The following is a 24,506-nucleotide window of genomic DNA, read 5'->3' as shown; positions in this document are numbered from 1 at the left end:
TAACATGGCAAAGTAAATAGTCTGTATGGGAATACATTGAGCAATTAGAAGAATGGTAAGACTCAGAAATCGTAGTAATCTGTTGTGCATTTACAGTGTTCTCTTCTTCCTATTCCTCTCCCATTTTTCTTTTAAAAAAAAAGAGGGTCATTTTTTTCCCCATGCAGAGTTTTCCCTGTAAGTTGTTAGATCCTCCCCTTCTCTCTCCTCCCTGCCACTCTAAAATCTTAAAATCTTTGAGCCCTGCTACAAGGACGCCAATCATTAAACCTGACGTGGGCCCCATCTTGCATCTTCGTCTTAGAGGTCAATGCTTTCTCAAGAGCGTGAGACTTTACACTAAAGGCCAATCATTCAGACTTTTCCAGGCTTTCCAGCTTTAATTCTAAAGTGCTTGTTGCCCTCTGGGGAAGACGCTAGTGGATGTAGACATCAGTGCTTCTTGGTCTGAAGAAGAAGGGAGTGGGGGAGATAGAAGAACAACTCAAGTCATTATCAGACTTTGTGTCTCTAAGCGCACGCTTCTAGTCATCTGCCACAGAGTACACCCATCGGAAAATGCCTTAGATCTCAGTCTCCTCCCTCTGAGGGATCTTTTCTGCACCCTCTGTGACGGAAGACTTTCTAGTCCTTGCTTGAATATACCTAAGGGTGAGGAGACTGCTTCCCAGGTATCCTGTTCCACTGTGGGGTCATCCAGGCTCTTAGGATATTCCTCCTTCCATTGAACTAAAATTTCTGTTTTGTATCCTGGTCCTAATCTGGCACTTCTGAGCACAACATAACAAGTCTGCTTCCTCTTCAGTATATTCAAGGCCTTTTAAATATTATGCGTGAGCAGCAGGCTTGAAAAAGCACTGAGTTACATGCCAAAAGAACTGTGTTCTAGGACTTTCAGTATTCCAGGTAACTTGCAACCAGTCTGAACAAAATGATTAGTAAAGGTAATTTCCTCAGCTTTATAGAACATGGTTTCCAACACTCATGTTTTTCAAAGCCCTTCTTTAAAATATGGCTTCCAGAATGGCACACAGTATTCTGGACATAACTCTGATCACATAATATAGTGGGATTATTATTTTCTAGATATCTCTGTTCTTCATCTTGGTCATGGACAAGATTTGGGCTTTGCAGCTCTGAACCTTATAGAAAATAGACTATCCATAAGAAAATATAATACTGTATTAATACTGATTTCTTACATGGGTCATTTTATTTGATCCTGAGGATCGTACATAGTAGCTAGAACAAATCTGTCTCATACAAGCACAGAGTTACCACTGTAACTCTGTAATAAAAATCTCTCCCATCTGTAAGTGTCTTGTAGTATACATATGTCCCTTTACACATGACTTACTTGATCCGTATGACAGTCTTATGAGGTGGGCAGGAGTAAGGAGGGTTACCAAGTACTTTGGGGAGAGGTCTGTGGGGGAAGGGGTGTGGGTAAATATAAGCTCCCAAAAGAAGTTGGGTTAACCAGTGTCCCTCCCTCCTCCCCCTTCCAGCACAACATGCCCTTCTGGAGGATCACAAACCACGGAGACCTGGTGTCCCTCCACCAGGCTTTGGAGCTTGATTTTCTCTAAGAACTGGAATGAAGAGCCTTCCCCGCGAGCTCCTTTTCACTCCTGAGAGGAGCTAGAGACCGGAACCAACTGGGAACTCTTTCTCCATGGAATGCTGGCGAGAACACAATCAAAACCAACAGCTGCAAGAGATGAAGCTTATTTTTGCTAAGAGTGAGCTGCAGCCCCGTGTTCATCCTCACATAGGAGCGGAAGACAGTTGGATTGAGAGAACAATAGACTCACCGCAGCTACAGTGCTTTTAACTCTTCTGGGTTTTGTTTTGTTTTATTTTGTGTCAAAATAAATGAAGAAAAAGAAAAGGAAATTCTTGGGGCAGAGTTGCACTCTGCCTCCGTGACCAGATTGAGAACTGCCGTTAACTTGTGGTGATAGGATAAACGCAGCAGACTTTTATAATAACATCTCTTGCAGTCTTTGTAATCTCCTTAGCTGTAGAACATATTCCCAGTGAATGTATATGTTATTTTTATAGGTAAGGGTCTGGTCTCTGAAGCAGGTTCCCGCCCTCTTTCTAGCAAGAAAGGGGTCTGTAAAGTTTCCTTGGAAACTCGTAACTGAACTATCTGAGATACCTCTCTGTGACGGTAGCACCTCCTCAGCTGCCCAGCGCCCTGCTCTCTCGGGCGGTTTCCTTCCGGCTCCTCCATCTCCTGGCTGGCTGCACTGTGGGGCATGGACACTGATTCACTGTAGACTTTGCTGGTTCCCATCCTAGAAGCCTTAGTCCCCTTTCCAGTCCCTCTCCCCTTTCACCAAATGGCACAACCCTAGAAACTCCTTCTCTTAGACAGTAAATTGTAAGCCTTCAGCTTGACTCTTAGTCAAAGGATATGTCCCAAGGGGCTTACCTCCAAACTGGAGAGAAGAACTAAGGCTTCTTAGGAATTTCCACTTCTTTGGCTCTTGAAACAAGAAGATTCCACCTTTTCCTCCTGCAGAGAAGCACCCTTCCCCAACACATGTTCACCTCTACAGCGCCCTCGCCCTTCTTAGTCATCAGTGCTGGGCTCTTGGCCCTTTCCTGCTCTCTGTACTTCATGTCCACCCCCATGCAGCTCTGGCCAGTCCCCAGGCTTTGGACCCAAGTAGTCAAGTCTGAGAAAAGGTTCATAATCACATTTTGGCCAAAACTACGAAGGGATTTGACTTTCTTTGAATCCTTTAAGCCCTGTTGAAAGGTGTTCTGGACATGTATTTACCCAGATCTCAGCCTGAAACTGAAGAACAGATTGCCATGATCACAACCCAGTTTTCCCATGGAATATACCCTTCCCACTTCTCAAATCCCCTTCTAAAATGGGAAACCAGAAGGCCAGAAACACTTTCCTGATTTAAATGAGGTTGTAGACCCCCTACTCCATGCCTGAAAACTCAATCTTGGGCCCAATGCAGGAACATCTCTCAACCTGACTTCTGGGAGGATCGGTGGGTGCCCAGGCACTGGTCGCAGCCTTCAGTCCAGCTGTGTTTGTGGATGCCCCATCCCTCCAAGACTGGCCTGGGCATCTGCTCAGGCAGAATAAACTTCCGTAGAGCTGAGGAAGTTCGGCCTCTTCCAGGTTGCACAGAGAGAGGTGATTTTATAAGCACCTCAGAGAGGTGCAGTCTGGGTCCTTAGTAGGAGGCATCCTTGACCAACCCCAGCTATAAATGCTTGTACTCAGAGATTCTGCATATCCATTTTCAGAGATGTTGCAGCACAAAGGGGTCAGGTTCCTTCCAAAGCCAGGTCACCCAGAGAAAGGCTGGTATACACACATTGCCTCAGAACTGATTGAGGAAGTGCTTCGTGACTCAGTTTTAGAGAAGATGTTTTTGGAGAGGAGCTCAAGTCAGTGCTCATTACTTAGCTGCCTCTTTGGCCTGTTTCCTTTGGACGGGAAATACAAAGCCTGAGGCGGACCTTCTTGGTCTGAGTTCAGCATAGTTGCCCAGATGCTGCTCTGCCTTGCTTGGTAATTTATCTTAGAATGCTTTAGGGTGGGTCTGTACTTCCAGGCCCCAAGCCCTCCCCGTACCGGCAGTAGAGCTGTTGGTTTCTTGCCCTGGACAAAGGCCACTCTGTTGGCGCTGTGCTTCAGGCTGCAGAGCAGTACCCACGTCGTGCACACAGGTCCACACACACACACTTCCCTCTCCCTGCCCGCTGGGACAAGCTCTTTATTCCTAGAATATGACTTGGAGTCCCTTTGCGATGGCCTTTTCCCTCCTGCTCTGACTGCACGGCTTAGGTCTTTGCAAAAGGAACTTGAAATTGGCTAAGAGAGGTGAGGAAGCTCTCTGAGCAGTGCCGCCTTTGCTCTTTTCTGGTTGTTTAGAGGGTAGACAGAAAATGGAGCTTCCTGGCTCCTCTTTGCCAAAATGAATTGTTCAGGGAGCCCAGTGATCTTCTTGGAGCCTGTGCTTTCCTCTTCCCCAGCACAGAGGTCTGGAGAGGAAAATAAGTAGGCAGCACCACGAGTTCTTGGAGGCTGAGGTCGAAAGGATACTGTGGGTCCTTTCATCAAGGGGGAAGCCCTCTTTACTAGAAAGAGTCCCCATGGAATAAGCCACATGATGAGTCCTTTTCCCAGCTGGGCACCGTGGGTTCTGTAAGATGGGTCTGCACGTTTCGTGGTGAGAGCTAGGCCGTCTCTAGTAGGGAATCGAGTTGTCATCTGTGTCCTGGGTTTAAGAGGTGGCTTTACTTTCGAATGTAAAACTGACTGTGCCTTAGCATCACCCTGTCCGGTGCCCCTGGGGCAGCTGGTGGTGTCCAGGAGAGTGGATGCCTGCTCCAGATTCAGATGCCTACTTGGGCTTTTATTTCGTTTGGGGTATTCCTGTCTTCTGCGAGTTGGGGGGAGCAAAGCTAGTGTCCCAGGAGACTTGTGCCACAGCTTGTTCGCAGTTTACAAAAACTTGTTCGCGTTAAAGCTCCAAGCAGAATCTGGTCGGCAAACTCCAGCTGCAGTATATGGAGCTTCTAGACGTTCACTACCTTGAATGGGTGTCGGTGCCACTGAACCGTGGGGGAGAGGAGCCGAGGGGCGGAGCCACGCTCTCCCTCCTCCTGGGAGAGCGATGGTCTAAGCCCAGGGCTGGTGGGCTTGGGGCCTTCCCCTCCTCACTCCTGCAGGAAGGGGGCAGTTAGGACCCCTCTTAAGCAGCCTTCTGTTTCTTACCACTAAATTGGCTTCCTTTTTCATCCAAAAGTTGGAATTCCCCAAATACCCTGTAGAGGCCAAATCTGAATTCTGAGATTTTGAAATATCTTAAACCACGAGAGAAAATCTAGTTCTGTCCCACCTCTGATCAGCAGGCCCTCTGTCCCTTCCTCTCCTCTGAGTCAGACAGCTCTAGCAAGCAAGGTTACTTAGCTAGTTCCTAATGCACTGATGGGAGCCATCCCATTAAGGACGACCTCTACTCCAAACATGACCCTCTGGACTTCAGATGCCTCATTTAGCAGGAAAAGGCACTGATTAGATATATTTATGTGACTGCGGGCATTTGTGGCTGTAGAGTCCTTGACCATAATGTTATATGTAATGGGAACTATCTTGTAAACTTGAAAAAATAAAGTTTTTATTTTCTATATGGTTTGCTCCTGTGTCTTTTCTGAGTAGGATCAGCCCAGTTGCCCAGCTGAGTAGGCTTCTAAGTAGGGCTTCATAAAAAATCAGAAGAGCTCATTAGAAAGATGCCACCCTTTCAGTAACTGAGTCATTAATTTCACCAAAAGAAACAAACAAATAAAACTAACCACTTGGTATAAATAAATGAGAAAATAAAGTAAATATTTTAAAATAATTTGCAAGGGAAAGTTTATTTCGTAATTGTTTCTAAAATACATCACTTTTCAAAGTTTAGGACTGGAACGCCAAGAGATTTCATTTGCTGTCAAATGTGCTGAAATTTAATTATGAAAAAAATCAATACCTTGCTGTGCTGAGCTTAAAATGCAAAAGCAATAAAACTGACAAATTGATACCAAACTGTTTGATTTGGCTTGTTTTCATGTTACATCAACTACTTTTTTCTCTTTTCATTTCTTTAGATTTGAGTCTGACTGTTCATTGGTCTGGAAAACAGTCAGGAATCCTTTTGCCTTTTTTTCCAATGGAGATTAGAATTGGGTTCTAGCTTCCAAGTACCATACATGTCAGACTATAAGGTGTATTTTTCCCCAAATTAATTCCCCCCAGAAAAGAGGGGGTTGTCTTGTATTCTGAGGCATTAAATCTTTTCATCAGAAGATGCACATTTTGAGCCACAATATAGTTGAAGCAAACTTGTTCATCGGTCAGAAGTACAGGGATCAGAGTGTTATTAGTTTTTAAGCCCAAAGAGTAGACATCTCCATCTCCCCCTCCAATAGGTATAACGTCTGCACGTTTCTCAAGAACCTTTCCGGTGGCAGGTTAAAATGAGCAAATCAAGAGCTTTTTTATTCTTCAAAAACAAGTTTCTTGACATAAAAAAAAAAAAACAATGGAAATCTTCAAAGGAAATTTCTAATTACAAGTAACATCACTGTCATCTTTTTTAAATTCTTGATTCTGTAAACTTTATTTACAAATGAAACGACCACTAAATTCCACAGCTTTTTAAATTACATACCTGTTACCCTTCTTTGACAATTTCATCTAGAGAATACAGATGAGAGCTTAGCCAAAAAATTAAACATCTCTTTGGATTTTCTCAGGGGAAATAGCCTGAGACACTACACTGCATCATCTGTTTGGGCATGTATGGCATCTCCCCAGAGCCTAGTCTTCTCCACATATGACAGGAAGAAGTAGAGAAAAGTCAATGTAGCAAGTTTTGTTTTGTTTTGTTTTAATTGAAGTATAGTTGAGAGCAAGTATTTGTTTTAGTGAACCCCTTAGAAGCTATGTTTGAGGCTAGGTTGGACACTAAGCCCAGGGATTTATAAAGGCCAAGCCTGCTCTCTGAGGTCTCAACCCTTGATATTCCCTATGAGTTGAGAAAAATAATGATTTCACTTTTGTGTGTGTGCAAATGTGTGTTTATAGTCAATTTAAAAAATGATCCTTTTTCTGAGGTTATATGTCCTTTCATAAGACAAGATAATAGATGGTGGTAGTTTTTATGCCCTTTTTCATTAAAGTTAACTTGGCAACCATGTTGGCCATTATATTGGTTCATGAAATTCAGAAGTCTGAAAATCATTGGACTAAGTGATCCTGGAGATCCTTTCTACCTCTACCATTCTGTGTATGTAAAAAGCACCAGCATCATCTTCCCAGAGTTCCTCCCTGCTCCCAACCTTCATCTCTGTGTCAGCCTTGGCTCCAGGCCAGTATAACTGCTACAAGCCCTCCTTCATCCAGTCACTGCTGACTTGGTGTCTGGAATAAAGCACATCTGCGTGGCTGTCATCCTCACCTCCTTTAGGGCGTATATCAGTTTCTCAGGGAGGCCTTCCCGGCCATTCTATATAAAATTGTAACTCCCACCTACAACACACACGCACTCTCCCTACCTTATTTTTCTTTTAGCACTTAACACTATCTGATACATTCTTTCACTTATTCTGTTTACTGTGTCTCCACTAGATGAATGAATGAATAACAGACTCTCCTGGATCCCGTCCCAGTGGTGATGATTTCCTTCTGTCTCCAGAGCCCTTTCCCTGCTCCTTCTTTCTCCAAACCACAGACTTCCCCAACACCACTGCCCACATCCACATCCCCTGTCATCACTGCATCGCTCCCAGTGACCTCCCAGCAAAAAGACCTTCCTTCACCTGCGCTCGCGTATTCACTTCCTGATACCAAAGGTGTACCTACTCCCGCCAGGCCCAGCAGCAGAGCCGGCTAAGAGCACAAGCTAGAGTCAGCCCAGATCTGGGTTCTGATGCCCACCTGAGCGGTCAACACCACACTGGCTCACCAGCTCCTGACGCTTAGAAAACAAGGTTAAGAAGTCTTGCCTAAGCCAGCCCTCTTCTCTGGTCCCAGGGCCTTTACCGACTTTGAGAGGAGGACTTTGCGTCCCTGACCCCTTTTTTCCAGGCAGCTTTGAACTTGGTGGCGGATTTAATGACACAACTAGGCTAGGGGATTTCATGAGGTTTTAATAATAATCTAATAATACTGTTCAACAAAGACAACACACGTGTCTCTCGCTTACAGAGACGCAGATACACACACCTCTTCCACCCACACAGACTGAGGTAGAAAGTACACTGCCTGAAGCACAAAAACATACTCAGCGGGCCGAGCCACGGCCCAGACCGCAGGTTCACAAGGCACTTGGTTGAAAGGTCGCCCCTTGAGAGCAGAGGCAGAGGCCGGGCCAGCTGCACTAAGGCCTTGGAGGGGCTGACAGGGCTGACAGGCAGTCGGGCATCCCTGGCTTCCAGCCTGAGAGCCTGTTCTGGAGTATCTGGAGAGGGTAAGGGGTGAAGGTGGAATGGCAGCTGATCTGCCAAGGCTAGAATGATGCTTCTGGCACGTAAAAGGCCCTCGGTAAACATTTGCTAAATGAATTGAATGACTGGGGTGGGGCAGGGGAGGAAGAATTCCAGAGAACACATCCTGGAGGTCCTGGGGCCTTCCAGCCCAGGACAGGGGAACCAAGGGTGGGACAACAGCTCCACCAATTATTTTAGAGGTAGCCAGGGAGGTAAAAATACCAACACTGGGATGCTTTGGGGTTATACTTGTTTGGGGGGAAGGGAAGAGGCGGTCTCTTCTTTCCTCCCAAAGTGTTTCATACATAATTGGGGCCCTGGACCCTCCAGGGCCCAGCCCTTCTCGTCTTGTTCTCCTCCTTGAGGGCAGGCCTCTGTCTTACTCAACTCTGGTCTCCAGCGCCTGGCACAGATCAGGCATCGAGTGCTCGTTGAGTGAATCAAGGCCCACAGCAGCATAAGCAGCTTATCTTCTACATTCTACCAACTGATTCCATCTGGCCTTCAGTCCCCTTGGCTGGGTCTGACCCTGCCTCAAAGGACACCATTCACCTCTCCCTTCCATGGCAAAGCAGCCTCATCCCTACCTTTGGGGAAAAAGTTCTTAGCCAAATGGGCCATGCGCCTGTTCTGAGGCAGCTGACGCCCCTCGAGGGAGTGCAGACCCCGGGTCCCGTCCACCTGGTCAGGCTCCCAGCGGCAGCTGGGGTGCAGCCAGCGGTAGTAGACCAGCCGCAGAGCCAGCCCCAGGAGGAAGCAGGCGCCGGCCGCAGGCAGCAGCCTCTGCAGCAGGCAACCGCTGGGCAGCCAGGTGCTCTGAGTCACCCAGGCGACCACCAGCAGAAGGCTATCATTCAGGAGGAACGCCAGGTGGATGGTAGCACGGCCTCGGGTTCGGCCCTCAGCCACGTTGAACCAGGAGAAATAAAGGATGGTGGCCACCGTTGCCCGGTACAGCCACTCGGAGCAGGGATCTGGCATAAAGTCCGTGCCCTGAAGCCACACCCAGAACAGCAACACCAGCCACAGGCCCAAGAAGTGCAGGGCCACACAGCGGGGGAAGAGGGCCGAGAACAGGGCCACGACCAGGACTCGGGGCCACAGCAGCAGCAGGTTCCACAGGAAGTAGATCACGGAGGCACCCAGCCCCAGGAGGGGCTTGGAGGGGAGGCAGGTGCGCAGGGCCCGGTGGTAGTCAAGCAGTGCCCACGAGATACCCACAAAGGACGTGCAGATGCTGACCCCTACGAAGAGGAAGAGGAGACAGGTGAGCCCTGCGGGCAGCCTGCAGGCACTCCCCAGAGGCCACGGGTACTGCGAAGGCCTCGTAGCTACGCTGACGTGGGTATTACGGACCCCAATTTGTTGAAAACTACAGCTGGAGACCAGTAAGTTCACACAACCCCAAACAGAGCTAGGATCCATATGGAGTCTGCCCTTCACCGCAAACCTTTCCTTTTCAGGTGCTACCACGGTTATATTTTTCACGGATGAGAAGGTGTGTGACTTATACACTCTCATCGGCACCCCTGTCACCCAGCATCTGGCACCCCTGGGCCTTGGCCACACCCTGAGCATCTTCTAGGGCCCTGTAACCCTTCCTTTCCTGGAAGAGCCCACGCCTTTCTTGGATCTGAAAATCAGCAGTCCAGTTCCCCCTTCTTAGTCTCAGAAAGGGAAGCAGGAAATCCCATAGGGTGGCGACAGGCCTCTAGCTGAAGCTGCCTTCCGGGGCCAAAAGGGATGTCCCTGTTATACGGGTGGTTCAGCCTCTACTCCCCTCCACCCTCAGACTGGGCCCCGGTTTTGATTTTCCAAGACTCGAAGTGTACAGTGGGGATCCTATCCCACCTCCTAGTTGCCCATCCTGGACTAGAAGCACCAGGCCCTCCAACGAGGGCTGGAAGCATCTCTAGACTGCTTCCTCCCCGCCCCCTCCCTATTGCATTCAGTCAACAGATGTTCGCTGGGGACCTGCTACGGGTCAGGAACCCACTCCCAGCCTGGAATCAGATCTGTGGCCTTTGTAACCACCCCACACTCACGGTCTCGTCAGGGCTGATGTTCCTCCAGTTTGCCAGCGTGCCGCATTCTCTGACCTGACAAGCGGTGCCCTTGGTATTAGGTGGACCCACGCCCTGGTTCCCCTGGCCTACTCCTCCTTACCCTGCAAGTTCTGGCTTCATTATCCCCTATAGTCACCCATCTGGACCCCAGCCCACCCCACTCCGCTGTGCAGCTCCTATAGCACCCCATTCCTCTCTGGAGTCTTATCACACAGTAATTATTTCCTCATCTCTGAGCTCCTTCAGGGTAGGAAACAGATTCTGCTCCCCAGGGATCCCCCAGAAGCTGGCATATAACAGCAGCTGAATACATGTTTGCTAAACAAAAGTTGGGAAAACCTGTCTCTTCCCTCAATCCCCCATCCCCACTCCCTCCATACACAGCGTAGACTGTCCCCATTTAGCCCTGGTCCTAGACACCCACTGCCTCCAAAGAGACAAACAAAAAACACAGTTATCCCTCAGTATCCACAGGGGATTGGTTCCCAAAATCCGCGGATGCTCAAGTCCCTAATATAAAATGGCATAAGAGTCAGCCCTCTGAATCTGTGGATGCGGGACTCACAGACAGAGGCCCGACGGTACGCGCACAGTGAGTGCTGTGTGTCCCAGGGCAAATCGCTTCACCTTTCGGCATCTCTTTCCTCTTGTGTAAAATGGAGATAAATACAGCACCAAACTAGAGGCGCTATGAATGTGAGCCATGATGACAATAAAGCACTTTCCTCAGTGCCGGCTGATAGCAGGCGCTCAATCGTGATGGCCGCTATTACTGGTTTTTGTTTTGTTTTTCAATTAATACTGCAGCCTCAGATTAGCAAACTGAAAGGGCCCTTGGAGACGGAGTCCAACTCCCCAGCTTGTACAGCTGTGGAAACTGAGGCCAGAGAGGGGATCTCCAAGTCCCACAGAGAGTGGAGGCAGAGCTGGGACTGGCTCCTTGGGAGGCTGTGCCTGGTACGGCAGCAGGTGTGCAAGGGCTGAGGAGGAGAAGGGGAAGCCTAGACCCTGAATCAGATGTGAGCTGGAGTCCTAACTTGGCTGCCAGCTGGCCTGTGACCTTGGGCAACTTCCCTAAAAGCCCTCCCAAAGCTTCTCTTTGCACAAACCTCTCCTGTGTTTTATGAGGCCACCCGCCTCTTCCTTTTCAGATCACTCCACATGCTTTCCTGTAACTACCTGCTTTACAGTCTATGGTCCTGGCAGGCCAGGGGCTGTGTCCATCTCCTTATTCACTGTGGTGTTCCTAACACAGGGACAGGCACAAAGGTGCTCGATCAAAACAAAGGCACGGGGCTTCCCTGGTGGCGCAGCGGTTGAGAGTCCGCCTGCCGATGCAGGGGACACGGGTTCGTGCCCCAGTCCGGGAAGATCCCACATGCCGCGGAGCGGCTGGGCCCATGAGCCATGGCCGCTGAGTCTGCACGTCCGGAGCCTGTGCTTTGCAACGGGAGAGGCCACAACAGTGAGAGGCCCGCGTAACAGAAAAAAAAAAAAAAAAGGCACTCTGCATGTACAAAGGCGCTCAGTAATTTATCTATTAATCAACAAATTGCTTATTAGGCATCAGGCACCCTACACACTTCACCTGTTATCTCCAAAATTGTAAAAATTACACTTAAGATTTATTATGCACTAGGCACAGGCTTTATAGGCATCACTTCACTTAAACCTTTCATTAACCTTATGAGGTAGGATCATTTATGACATCCATTTATTTGTCCAGATGAGAACAAACTGATAGCTCAGAGAGGTGGGGTCCTTTGTCCAAACTCAAGGCTAGAGCATAACTTTGGATTTGAACACAGACCTGCCCGACTAAAGGACATTCTCCTATTTTCTAAGCAGCCTTTATAAAAGAGTGAAAACCTTTCTGACACTTGTGGGCAACTTTCCCAAGGTGTAAAAGGGAGGCTGGCCGAGGGCCTGACACTCACACTGGTAGTACTCGGCGCTGCCGCTCTGCAGCATGATGGCCAGCACCAGTGTGAGCTGCGGTGTCATCTCCAGGAAGGTCTCAAAGAGCCGCAGCATGCTGATGTCCAGGGAGAGGAAGTCGGCATAGGCCAAGTCGAACTGGGTAGGCACCTCCTGCCGCCACACCAGCAGCCCCTGCCGCAGCCCCTGCACGCACCTAGGCAGTACACACGATGCCCCAAGGGGCCCAGTTAGCATCCTGTGGCATTCCTCTTTCCCTACCCATCGAGTGGATGCAGACAGGCTCAAATCCTAGCTCGTCACATACATGCTATAAGGCCTTGGGCAAGCGACTTACCTCACTGAACTTGTTTCTTCATCTGTGAAGTGGGGATAAATACAACAGCTATTACTTCTGCGGTAGCCACCATACCAAGCTCATCACAAACCTTGTCCCTTTTACTCCTTTACAATATCCCCATTTTACAGATGGGGAAACAGGACCAAAGAGCAAATGAGCAGTGGAAACAGGATTTGGACCCAAAGCTGTTTGAATTTGAAAGGTGTACTGGGAAATTGCCTAAAGTGAGCATTCTCAAATTTTAGCAAGTGTAAGAATTTCTTAGGATCCTGTGGGGAAGGAAGCCATTGAGAGCTTCTGAGCACAGGCAAGACAGGTCCTACTGTGCTACAGAAAGAGCACCCAGGGATCCATTTAACAGGCCTGCCCAGAGTGATGGGAACAGACGGGGCAGAGTTAAGGGAGTCCAGAGGTTGGACAGACAGGCCTGAGAGATCCACTGGCATGAGGGGGCAGTGGAGGATGGACCAAGATCTCCCCCCGCCCAGAACTGACCTCAGTTGGCTATTGGAAGGTGAGGCCATTCACTCATTGCAAGTTCATTCATCAGATGTTTACTGTCACTTCCCCTGGATGAACTTGACAACACACTCAGGGAGCAGGCCCGAGTTTGGGGCGGGGGGAGGTCCCCCAGTGCCCTGGCAGAGGCCTCAGCCTAGTCACAGGCAGGAACAGAGACACCGTTTTCTCAACCAAAGCTCAGTACAGTCTGTCTGACTCATGCTCAGCAGAAACAGAAGATACATGATGTAATTATAGATTCAGGGCTCACTGCGGGCTGCCAGGACTGCAATAACTGTGCCCCTTCGTGTTCACCCAAGGTGTTATTGATGCCTGGACAGTCCCTCAGGCAACACTGCAACATTCAAAGCTCCTCTCGCCCACTCCTCGAGACTCAAGGCAAGATCTGGAGAGAATCTGTAAACATGGATTCAAGAGCAGATCCTGGCTCCGTCCATCCCATGCCAACCCAGACCACATCATGTCCTGACTTCACATGACTCTGACCCCTTCATTTCAGTTTCCCCATCTCTAGAGGGCCCCCGCCCGAGCCCAACCCTACATGGCTCCAGGGACATGGATGTGTCAGACCCCACCTTTGCCCTCTTGCTTGGTCTGGGAATGAGGGGGTGGGGTGGGGAGCAAGTGTTCAGGGAGAATACAACTGGGAAAGACAGGGTGGGAGGCACTGGCCATGAGGGAACAAGCGCTGCTCTGGGGGTCAGGGCTGCTGCAACTCCAGGGTGACCCAGCTGATCATGAAGCTAGCTGACACGTGCTGCCTGCCTACTCTGCACCAGGGCAATTTACAGGTCTCATTCCATTTAATCCTTACACTGTGAGCCTCTGGAACAATGAGTAAACTGAGACCCAGAGGGGTCAAGTGAATTGCCCAAGGCTCCACCCACAGCTAAAAGCAACGGGAGGTCTGTTGCCACCAGGCACTGTGCGGGGCACTTCCCTCTCTGCCCTTCACCACAGGCCTGCCAGCCACACCTATCTCGAGATCACTACCTCCTTTAACAGAGGAGGAAACTGAGGCTCAGAGAAAGGCAGGAATAAAGCCACACGGGTGGTAAAGCCAGGATTGGATCCCAAAGGGTCCAACTCCAAGTCATGTGCCTCCCTTCCCTCTCTGGGCCTCAGTTTCTTCAGCTGTGCCAGGAAGGGTGCTGTTCATGAGCTCTGAGGGCTGCCAGCCGGATTTCTCCCTCATCAGGGATCAGGAGCTCACCTGTAGGGGGAGGCGCCCGCTAAACTACAAGGGGCTTAGTTTCCTCCTCAGGGTCTCAGTCCTCTCCTCTCCGCCCCCGTCGCGGGGTCAGGGCTCTCACCTGCGCTACCAGCCCAGCTTCAGGAGGTGACGTTGACTTCCGTTCCCCCTCCCTCTCCCGGAGGGCAGGGCGCTCACCTGTATAGGTAGCCCAGCTGCAGGACATGCAACAGCGCCAGGCAGTGGCCCGGGGGCTTCGGCGCGTGCGGGATGGAGAGGTCGGCGCGCAGCCAGACCCAGCTGAAGAGCTGCAGCGCGACTGAGGAGAGGCCCAACAGCGCCAGCACTAGCGCGGCCCACAGGTAGCGACCGCTGAGCACATACTGGCTCGCGGCCCACAGGTCGGCGCCCAGGTCGATCAGGAAGGCGAGGGTGCCCAATACGCCCAGGACCAGGTCCCAGAAGAGAGCGGCGCGTGGCGACCAGGGCATGACCCGCCAGCCTCTGCCCCTCTTTCTCTTCTGGGCTCGGACCCACCCTCCCGGCCCAGGGTCGCCCTCCCTGCCCAGGGTCGCGGTGGCAGGAAGGAGGCGGACACAGCCCTCGGGGCCGCCCAGGACTCGGGCTGCGGGGCGGGACTTCCCCGTCCCGCCCTGTCCGGGGAGGAGCGAGGTCCGTAGACCCCGCGGTTGGGGTATCAGCGGTCCCACAGATCCCTGGCCCTGCCGCCTGCCTAGGCATCCCCGCACTCTCACCCCAGCCCCGCTGAGCCCTGAGGGCCCCGAGGACCGCTAGGCCCGAAGACGGACCGTCCGAGGCGCAATGCCCTTAGCTTAGGAGGCTTCTAATCGCCTTGTTTTACATTTGAGGCTCCTGGAGACCCAAAACGGCGAATCTGGCCCGGAGATTAGCGCCCAGGCTAGAACTGCGATGTCTCACGTCTGCATTGTTGCCAAACAAAACAACAGAACGCCAAGGCCCGTTCCGATCCCTGACTGAGGGACTTTGCTAAGTTTGCCTCCGAGTCCGGGCCGTGTGCCAGGGGAGACAGAGGGCACTGGATCAACCAGGCGCATCTTCCTGGCAGCTCATTTTACTCGGATTATCCGAATAGGAGGAGGGGGATTCAATAAGTGGGCAAGAGAGTTACTTTAAACATGATTTACAAATTAATAACAGAACATGCACGACGAGCATTGTGTTTGGGATAAAACATGAAACTTGAAAGAAATGTGCTTCTGGTGGGGCCCTTGGGGCTTCATTTCCTGATCGGCTGTCCCGTCCCAGTTCATTCTGCGGAGGCCGGGGAAAGGGTGGAAAGTCCACCTCTCGGGGGTGATGCTCTCCCCATTTTACCAGGAGGAAGGCGAGCCAAGCCAATCAGCGGGCGGCGCCCAAGGTCACGGCACAAGCAGCGTGCGCAGGCCCAGCAGCGCCAACAGCAGGAGTGCGAGGCGGGGCGCGGGCGCGACGCCGGGGGCGCGCAGGCAGGCGGCATACCCGTCGAAGGCCACTTCGCGCAGGGCGCACACGTGCTCAGTTTGGCAGGCCTCGTCGCAGGCCAGCGTGTCGTAACTGACCGAGTTGTAGACGTAGTAGCGCTGCAGCGCGTCCTGGTCGCTGGCGATGCGGCCCAGCGCCGCGTGCATAGAGCGGGCGCCTGCGTCGGGCACGCCGTAGGCCCTGGTCACCCGGTACTCGAGCTTCCAGCGCGGTGCCCCCAGCGCGTTCGCCTGGCTCAGGTTCAAGAAGTAGGTCTCCATGTCCTGCAGAGGGGGCGCGCGAGGCGGCCCGGCTGTGAGCAGCTGTCCGCTTCCGCCCCCAATCCTCCACCTTGCATTTGCCCCCAGATTCTAATAGCTATAATCCTGACCGCTCTTAGTTATTGAGCATTTACTAGTTGCCGGGTATGCTTGGCAGACATCCTCTGATTGAATCTGATGAGGTAACTGTGCTTATTGTCCCCATTTCACAGATGAGGAAACTGAGTCCTAAAGAGGTTAATTCCCTTGGCCAGGGTCCCACAGGTGGCTGAGGCAGGATTGGAACCCAGCTTGTTTACCCCATAGCCTGTGCATTTTCTGTTCTAGCAAGCTCCCGGGTACGCAGAAGATTGTCAGTAAATATTTGCAGAAAGACTGGATAAAATGCAATATAAAAGCAGTGGGGTGGAGTGCCTGGCTGAATTGTGCTTTGAAGGGGGCTTGGGCTACACCCAAGAACCTGAGTACTCAGGTGCATTTTCAGGACTAGAATCTGGAAGGGTTTATCTGTGCAACACTTTCCACCTAAATTTGCAGATCTGCTTTAGGTCAGGAGAGGTGGGGTAAGAGGAGCTGCCGTGGATGGATGGCAATCTCTTGCTAGGCACCTTACATTATTTCATTTAGTCTTCCCCGAACCCTGTGGTCTGAGTGCCCGTGTGGACAATGGACCACACTCTTAAAAATCCTCAGACCTCTTCTCCATATACATTCACTCTAGAGTCGAGGACCCAGGTTAACTCATGCAGTCCCTGGTTTTAAATGTCCTTTCTCAACACCCAGATTAAATCTCTGTACCCACCACTTTCTGGAACTCCAACATGAATACACAGCTGCCTCTTCCCTCAGCATTTTCACCTGGATGCCACTTAGACATCCCAAAGTTAACAGGAAAGCCAGGCTTCTGGTCTTCCTCCAAAATCTGCTTCTCCTGCAGTGAGCCCGTTTCGGTAAATGGCAACCTCATCCTTCCAGGTGCTCTGGCCAAAGCCTTGGAGCCCTCGTTGCCTCCTCGCGTTCTCTTCCACCCTTCATCCAATCCACCAGCAAATCCTGTCTGCTCTGCCTTCAAAATACATCCAGGATCTGGCTCTCCTCACCACCCACGGGTGCCACCCTGGCCCAGACCACCATCACCTCTCAGTGGCTGTGGTCACCTCCTAACTGATCCCCCTGTGTCTGCCCTTGCCCCCTACAGCCTGTTCTCCACCCAGCAGAATGGTGGTTTTCTAAAATTCCAGAGTCGTCCTCATGGCCTACATTACCTGACGCCCCATCCGCTCGCGACCTCTGCCATGGCCTCGTGGGCCTCCGTGCTCCTCCCTTAACACACCAAGCACATTCCCACCCTGGGCCCCTGGCGTGCTCTTCCTGCCCCGTCCGCAGACGCTCCCACGGCTCACTCCCTGAAGTTACTCAGAATTCAAATGTCACCCTATCAGTGACACTTCCCTGCCCCATCTAACACCACACACATATACATGTACCCCGTAAGTGTCACCACCTGCCTCCTCACCCTGTTTTCTTTTCTCCTTAGCACTTATTTCATGCCACACTTAACTTTATGTGTTTGTTTATTGTCTGTCAGCTCCAGGAGAGCAGTGACTTTTGTTTGCTTATGTATCTCCTGAGCTTAGCACGGGGCCTGGCACATGGCAGAGGCTTAACACGTTCTGTTGAATACATTAAGGAATAATATTTCTTTGTCATTTCAGTAATCACAAGCACATCCCAGGAGGTGTGGGATTGCTCATTGAGTTAGGGGCCTGCTTAGCTGCAGCGTAGTCAGTGTAGAGAAGACCTGGCAGTGGGCCTGAGGTCACACTGTGAGAGACCTTGAATACCAGGCCAAGGAGAGTCACACTGTGAGAGACCTTGAATACCAGGCCAAAGAGATCCAACTTATCTTGGGAGCACTGGGGAGCCACTGAAGGTTTTTGAGCAGGAAAGAGACAAGAAGTGCTTTAGAAAGATTAATCCCCCCCTTAGCTGTACCAGATGAGCTACAGCAGGGCAGTGCTGGAGGCGGGGAGAACAAGTAGGGGGCCTTGACAATGATCCAGGGCAAAGGGCAATTTGGAGAATTGACCTGACTTGGTGGCAGGATTTGGAGGTAGAGCCAGGGTTCTTCTGATCCTGAGCTCTAAAAGGGTGGAAGTAACTTGACCTTCCTGAGTCTCAGGGGTCAGCAGAGGGTGGATCAGCTAGGGAAGGCAGTGGTGTTATCAGGTCCCTCCTCCCTCCTCCTCTGGCCCCAGCAGACCCAAGGCTCCTGACCTGCAGGCTCAGTGTGTCTCGGTCGTATTCAAACAGCCGGATGGCTGGATTGTTGGCTCCGTTGGCCACTCCAGGTAACGTGGTTTTCCATGGGGTGACCCCAGGTGTAAGGAACATGACACTGATGGGGACACCTTTCAAGAGAGAGTGGAGCTGAGAGGCTGGCGAGGGAAAGAGGGCGTTGGTCTGGCCGTGGCCCTCCAGGTTGGGTACCTGCATCATCATAGAACATCCGAAAGCTGTCGGTGTGGTGGTGCCCGAAAAACTGCCCTGCAATGACTCGATGATGCTTCCGGACCACTTTAAGGTACTGCTGGTTGGGGCCCTCCCGGAACCACGCTTTGTTCCGCGTCTTCTCAAAGAACCCAGGGGGCACATGGCCGATAATGTACACCTACGAGGAAGGGGTGCCCAGCAGGGGCTCAGAGACCCCTTCCACAACACTTCATCTCTACCTCTCACAACCTGCCCGTCTCCCCAGAGGCAAGCAGATGGGCTCAAAGGTACCTTCTCCCCCACCCCTCTCCCAGGTGATCCGGCATCTCCCTGTACCCAGAAATGAATGTGCCACATGCTTCCCTCCCGCTGTGCCTTTACCCATCCTATGCCTGCCACCTGGAGCGCCCTTCTCATTTTCACTTCTGTAAATGCTACTCATGCTTCAAAACCCAGCTCAAAGGATACGTCCTCCTGAAACATTTCTGATCCTTCAGAGACAAGTCTTCTCTTCTTGGAGAGCTCAGGCACTGTAACCAAACCTTCCTTGCATGGTTGTGTAGCATATGCTGTGTGGTAATGTGTGTTCACGTCTTACATTCCTCGAGTCTCTCAGCTAACAATGCCTGGGCCCTTGGTCCCCGTTGCAAGAGGTAGAATGGGGGGCGGGGGCAGTGGTAGGAAGGGCAGTTAAGAGCATGAGCTTTGGAGCCAAGCTGCAGCTGGACACCAGCTGTGTGTCACCTCTCTGAGCTTCAGTTTTCTCATCGGGAAGGACACCTGACTGGTGGAGATATGAGAGTTAAATGAGACCATCCACGTAAAGCACTTAGCAACGTATCTGATGCATCGTGAGGGCGAAAGCACTGGCCATGAGATCCTGCTGGGATGCGCTGGTCAGAGCAGGGACTCAGGCAAATGAGACACAGGCTCAGTCATCGGGGACCTGCTAGCCCAGCAGACTAGACGGACACACCTCAAGGGCAGGGCATCCCCTTGAGGTCTAGCCCATGGTGTGGCTGCAGCTGTGCTGGCCTTGGATTCTGGAGACTAGGGTTCTAGTCTAGACCCCACCACTTATTGTGTGACTTGAGACTGTCACTGCCCACCAGGAGCCTCACATCTGCAATGGACTCCAGGGTCCCAGCCTCACAGGCTGTTGTGAGGATGGAAGCAGCCCTCTCAGGTGCCAAGCTGATGAAGGACCCTCTGGGATGTGGGCATCTCAAGTGAGTGGGTGAGTCTGTGCTAAAGTGGGGGACTTGTACGGGAAGAGACCCCAGGGAGGGAAGAGGAGGAGTGGGGAGCCCTTACCATTTCCCCAGCTCGGGACGCATTGGTCAGCACATCGTCCAGCCACTGGAACTGCTGGCCAGGGTCGGCCATGCCGGCCGTCTGCTCGTTGTTGCTATAGTACAGATTGGTGTTGAGGACCACGATTCGCCCAGCCGCACTTGGCCCCGGCAGTTTCTCAGAATAGAAGGCACCTAGGACATCACAGCCAGGAGGAATCTGAAGGGGTCTCCAGCCTCCGAACAGACACACCTCTGTCCCCCTCCACTTCACTCCCCCACCTCCTCCTTCCCTTGCGTCCTCCCTTCCCATCTTTCCCATAGGAGTGGCATCGTGGGTAAGACCAAAGGCTCTGGAGCCAGGCTGCCTGGGTTCAAGTCCTGGCTCTATCACTTCTAGCTGTACAACTTGGGAAAGTTCCTTAACCTCTCTATGCCTCAGTTTCCTCCTCCGTATAATGGGAATAACATGGAGGTGTGTTTGCCCCTCCAGATCCACTGTCAACCCTTCTCCACTCAGCTCTCTGCCCCAGGAGCTGTGGGTTAAATCCATGGGCTTCTGTGCTGTGAGCTTCTGGTTGGGTTTGACCAGTGGGGAGCCCCAACAGCAAGGGACTGAGGAAAGGAAGGAGAGGAGGTCAGGTCACTTTGCGATACTGTGTCTCCAAACCAGTGATTCTCAATCTGGTGATTTTGTCCCCAAGGGAACACTTGGCAATGTCCAAAGACATTTTTGGTTTTCACACCTGGAGGTGTTACTAGCAACTAGTGGATAGAGGCCAGGGATGCGCACCCTACAATGTACAAGACAGCCCCCCAACAAAGAATTATCCAGCCCCAAATGTCAACAGTGGCAAGAGAAACCTGGCCTGAACTGAAGGCCACTGCCCCTACCTGGGATTGTTGTAAGGAGTCTAGCAGTGTGCTGAGGGCAGTTCCGGGCACACAGGAAATGCTCAGTGAATATTCTCTTATGATCCTCACTAGTGCTGTAGAGTTAAGAACATGGGCGTTGGAATCAGCCCTGGATCCTACTCCCAAGTCTGCCTCCTCTAAGCTGGGTGACCTTGGCCAAGTGACTTGGTATGTTCAAGCCTCAGTCTCCTTATCTGTAAAATGGGGATAAAATCAGTCCCTATTTCATGGGGATGTTGTGAAGATGAAATTAGATCAGACCTTGGCATAAAGTGCTCCTTACAGTAGCAAATGGTGTTAGTACCTTCTTTGAAGAGAGCGAAGGATTCGTAACTGAGCCAGGGTCGCCACAGCTCTGCTACCCGATTGTAGATATTGTTGCTTCCAGCCGGGAACTGGTTTTTGGGGTGAAAGTCATGATTTCCCAAAGCTGCATAGACTTTAGTATCTGGGAGGAAAAAGAAATATATAAGAATATATATGCAAAAGTGCTTAGTGGAGTTAGTTTCAGCCACTGGCTATCAGAGCTAATAGGGAAGAGCTATAGCACAGATAAGGAAAAATACAGAGCCAAGCAGAAAACCACATTACAGAATCTGGCAGAACTTGGCTCAGATCTGGGAAGGAAGAGCAGTGAGTTCTCTAACTCCATTCCCAGCAGAAAGTTCCGTGGTCAGAAATGAAGCATGAGATGAGGAGGAGAAAGCTAGATCCAAATAACCTTTAGATCCGTGATCAGCCACTTGGTCATTTAGTGTGCCTTGTTCTTGTCAATTCCAGATCCATCTTACTGTCAGGGAAGGGGTCTGCTGCACCCTGGAAGGCCTTGGGAGTTTCACTCATTCATGAATCAACAAATATTTATTGAGCACCTAGTACGTGCAAACGTGTAGACCTGGGCCCCCAGGCCCAGGCCCAGAGGCCTGGCAGTGCAATAGGGTTGATAGGCATTGAGTAATGGCTGTCACAAAAAGGGAAGAGCCACTTGCTGTGGGAGTGTATAACAGGGGTGGGAGTGGGGGTCAGGAGAGCCTCCCTGAGGATGTGGCCTGTGAATGAACCCAGGAGGGAGAGGGGAGCCTGTCAGACTCATTTCTTCCTTGTGAGTAGCCTCACTCCTGCTTTTATTTTATATCTGTGTCTGGCATGTAGTAGTTGCTCAATAAATATTTGAGAGTAAACAAAAACTCCTCTGAGCTCAAGGCAGGGCCTTGCCCTTATATGAGCTTGGCTTACCCCAGGGAGTGAACTTGAACCAATGAGGAAGCCTGGCGCCTCCAATTCCTACTTGAAAAAATGATTCTAACAAACCCTTTACCCTGTATAGCCTACAAGAGCTGGAAATGCTAAGCTCTGCCAAAGGAGGAGGCCGTAGAATTCCCATGAGGAATTATTCACAAAGCCAGAAGTCATGGCTGTGACTGCCTGAAAGAAAACCTCACCTCTCTAACATAGATGGAGGCAGCCATAAGAATTCATTTAAGGACTTCCCTGGTGGCACAGTGGTTAAGAATCCGCCTGCCAATGCAGGGGACATGGGTTCAAGCCCTTGTCTGGGAAGATCCCACATGCCGCGGAGCAACTAGGCCCGTGCACAACTACTGAGCCTGCACTCTAGAGCCCACAAGCCACAACTACTGAGCCTGCATGCCTAGAGCCTGTGCTCTGCCACAAGAGAAGCCACCGCAATGAGAAGCCTGCGCACTGCCATGAGCCCCACCCCCTCACTGCAACTAGAGAAAGCCTGCGCGCAGCAACGAAGACCCAATGCAGCCAAAAATGAATAAATAAACAACAGAATTAAATACAGCTCTGATATTTATTTAAAAAAAAAAAGAATTCATTTAAGAGAAAACACAAATCCCTGGCATCCCAAAGGCAGATGAGAAGGGAGGTTATCTCTCCCGGTTTATAAGCAGATAAGGTGGGAGGTGCCCAGAGACATAAGAGAAGCCATTTTTGGCCTAAGCCATTTTGGGATCTGAGCCTGGCTACAATGCTTGCCCTTGAACAGATCTCAGTAACAATGATCTTAAGGGAACAAAACAACAAACTACTGTTATCAGGCAAGAGAAGTAACAAGGGCAAAGATAATAAATCAGTTGTAAAGACTCCCAGTTCTGTTTCAATGGTCAAGATTAGCCTGAAGCACTGTCTTGAGCTGTTTGGCAGAATTTAAACCCCCTCAACCATGAGATCAACTGGAACCTAAGGAATGATGATACTGACCTTTGCTGACCCTTGTGACTTCAATCAACTAAAGCTCGGACTCTGTCAACCTTTGCCCCAATTCTAAGTTGCATTCTCCTGCTCAAGCCCCTTCATGAATATGCATATATTCTTAGCTTAAAGCTTCCCCAGTTTTGCTGTTCAAGGACACACTGATTTGGAAAGATCCCTGGTTTTCTCCTTACTTGTTGCAAGTAATCAATCCTTCCTTCTCCTGATCTTTGGCTTGGTTGTGTCTTTTGGCTTGACACCCACCAAGAGGCAAACCCAGTTTTGGGGTAACAGGTTTTTGCCACTTCCATGTGTCGGGCACTGTTAGAAGATCCTTACAAGCCTAAGCTCCATGAGGGCATGACCTGGCATCTTGTTCACGGCCACATCCCCTACCCCTAGCGTGCTGTCTCACCCGTAGAGGACACTCAAGTATTTGTTGACTGACTAAATGAATGTATGGATTACCTTATTTAATCCTCATAACAACCCTTTGGTCAGGTACCATTATTTTCCTCATTTTGCACAGGGAGAACACTGAGTGTCCAGAGGATGGCCCAGCTAGAGCGTGGCAGGACCTGGACCAGTTTGCCTTGCACACCTGTGTTTACCATCGGTGGAAAGACAGGGACCAGTGTTCACAGTGACTCTGATGGGGGGGACACAGGTGCACGTGGCAGGAAGAACTCATGACATGGAACCAAAAGCTCAAATTTCAGTCCCTTCCTCTTCTCCAACAAGTTGCTTCAGCTTATTTATCTCTATGATAGGGAGTGTTCTGCTTGACCTGTGTTGCTACCATTCTCAAATAAGATAATGCCTCATTTCACCTCTTCCAATGTGTTCATATTTTAACATCTCTATAAGTGGGATATGTCTTACCATTGAGGCCATGAGAAAGTTCTGTGTCATACTTTAATGGACAGCAATTTTCTTTTCTTTTTTTTCTTTTGGCCACGCCATGCAACTTAAAGGATCTTAGTTCCCCGACCAGGGATTGAACCCGCGCCCCCTGCAGTGAAAGGCTGAGTCCTAACCACTGGACCACCAGGGAATTCCCCGGAGAGCATTTTTTTTCTTAGCAATACATAAAATAATGAAACATCTTACAGCCAATGGTATCTTGGATTTAGGAAATTCAATAAATGTGCAAGCATGTTATAAACTGTAAAATCTTATTTACACTTGTATGTTAAGTCATAGTAATAAAGCATTTTCTTATCCATTATTTCACTTTTATTCCTGAAGCCCCATGTGGAGCAGAGAAAAGAGTGCTCAGTGTTGGATCTGAGTTTGAATCCCTCCCTAGGAACTGACTAGCTTTGAGCCATAGGTTCCTTATCTATACACTGGGGGTAATGATACCTATTGTTGCCATGGGGGAGAGTGTCCTGGTTTGAACCTAGTAGCGACTTCTGCTGGAAGAAGAACTAGCCCAAGCATATCTGGGTTGGGTTGGGTTGGGTTGAGTTACATAGACTAGAGGCATCAAGGCAACTTCTTTGCACAAACTGATTTACGTTGAGGGAAGGAGGTGTCAGAAATGAGGTTGCCTCGGGGACAGATGTGGGATAGTAACAGCAGCTCGGGGGCCCCTCCTGGAGTGGCAGTAGGAGTGATAGGTAAGAGATGTCCTCAAACCAGGATCTGCATCCTCAACCTTGCCTGTTTCCTTACCCCAAGGCTCACATTTGTCATCAGTAAAAACGTGAGGCAGCTCCACTCTCCATGCGTCTCCTGAGTCTCGTTCCT

At 50.5% G+C, this 24,506-nt stretch overlaps 3 protein-coding genes and 1 long non-coding RNA gene across 15 annotated transcripts in view; 2 read left to right on the top strand and 2 right to left on the bottom strand.

Annotated features, from left to right (window-relative positions):
• Positions 1 to 5,169, top strand: part of EYA3 (EYA transcriptional coactivator and phosphatase 3) — a 104,388-nt gene extending 99,219 nt beyond the window's left edge. For all 11 annotated transcript variants that reach the window (XM_067725039.1, XM_067725048.1, XM_067725046.1 and 8 more), the window contains one exon: positions 1,509 to 5,169. In XM_067725039.1, the coding sequence (XP_067581140.1) occupies positions 1,509 to 1,589 (81 nt within the window). In that variant the 3' untranslated portion in view covers positions 1,590 to 5,169. The remainder of the gene's footprint in view (positions 1 to 1,508) is intronic.
• XKR8 (XK related 8) lies at positions 1 to 14,706 on the bottom strand. The gene is made up of 3 exons (XM_067725050.1): positions 14,270 to 14,706; positions 12,017 to 12,213; positions 1 to 9,257 (listed from the first exon to the last, which is right to left on the bottom strand). The coding sequence occupies exons 1-3, from the start codon at positions 14,560 to 14,562 to the stop codon at positions 8,548 to 8,550; spliced, it is 1,200 nt and encodes a 399-aa protein (XP_067581151.1). The 5' UTR covers positions 14,563 to 14,706; the 3' UTR covers positions 1 to 8,547.
• On the top strand, positions 14,317 to 23,982 carry LOC137218389 (uncharacterized). Its single transcript, XR_010940686.1, has 4 exons — positions 14,317 to 14,433; positions 18,216 to 18,418; positions 19,440 to 19,564; positions 23,284 to 23,982. It is a non-coding gene; the product is annotated as an uncharacterized lncRNA (long non-coding RNA).
• On the bottom strand, positions 15,158 to 20,954 carry SMPDL3B (sphingomyelin phosphodiesterase acid like 3B). 2 transcript variants are annotated; one of them, XM_067725052.1, is made up of 5 exons: positions 20,839 to 20,954; positions 19,642 to 19,814; positions 18,325 to 18,505; positions 18,112 to 18,245; positions 15,158 to 15,837 (listed from the first exon to the last, which is right to left on the bottom strand). In XM_067725052.1, the coding sequence occupies exons 2-5, from the start codon at positions 19,711 to 19,713 to the stop codon at positions 15,472 to 15,474; spliced, it is 753 nt and encodes a 250-aa protein (XP_067581153.1). In that variant the 5' UTR covers positions 19,714 to 19,814; positions 20,839 to 20,954; the 3' UTR covers positions 15,158 to 15,471. The 2 variants fall into 2 exon arrangements, with proteins under 2 accessions (XP_067581153.1, XP_067581152.1); XM_067725051.1 differs by lacking the exon at positions 20,839 to 20,954 and having other exon boundaries at positions 18,112 to 18,505; positions 19,642 to 19,804.
• Positions 23,983 to 24,506: the final 524 nt, after the last annotated feature.

The sequence above is a fragment of the Pseudorca crassidens genome, chromosome 2, assembly GCF_039906515.1.
Source record: "Pseudorca crassidens isolate mPseCra1 chromosome 2, mPseCra1.hap1, whole genome shotgun sequence".
Lineage (NCBI taxonomy): Eukaryota > Metazoa > Chordata > Mammalia > Artiodactyla > Delphinidae > Pseudorca > Pseudorca crassidens.
This window is presented reverse-complemented; position numbering and strand designations above follow the sequence as displayed.

What these genes read in the sequence shown, in the direction of transcription:
- XKR8 (XM_067725050.1), bottom strand. Translation starts at nt 14,562, where the DNA reads ATGCCCTGGTCGCCACGCGCCGCTCTCTTCTGGGACCTGGTCCTGGGC. An exon ending in CAGCTGGGCTACCTATACAG is followed by an intron (nt 12,214 to 14,269) that starts GTGAGCGCCCTG and finishes TGTACTGCCTAG; the next exon opens with GTGCGTGCAGGGGCTGCGGC. An exon ending in CAGCGCCGAGTACTACCAGT is followed by an intron (nt 9,258 to 12,016) that starts GTGAGTGTCAGG and finishes TCCTCTTCGTAG; the next exon opens with GGGTCAGCATCTGCACGTCC.
- SMPDL3B (XM_067725051.1), bottom strand. Translation starts at nt 19,664, where the DNA reads ATGCGTCCCGAGCTGGGGAAATG. An exon ending in CGTCCCGAGCTGGGGAAATG is followed by an intron (nt 18,506 to 19,641) that starts GTAAGGGCTCCC and finishes CCTTCCTCGTAG; the next exon opens with GTGTACATTATCGGCCATGT. An exon ending in GAGACACACTGAGCCTGCAG is followed by an intron (nt 15,838 to 18,111) that starts GTCAGGAGCCTT and finishes CCCCCTCTGCAG; the next exon opens with GACATGGAGACCTACTTCTT.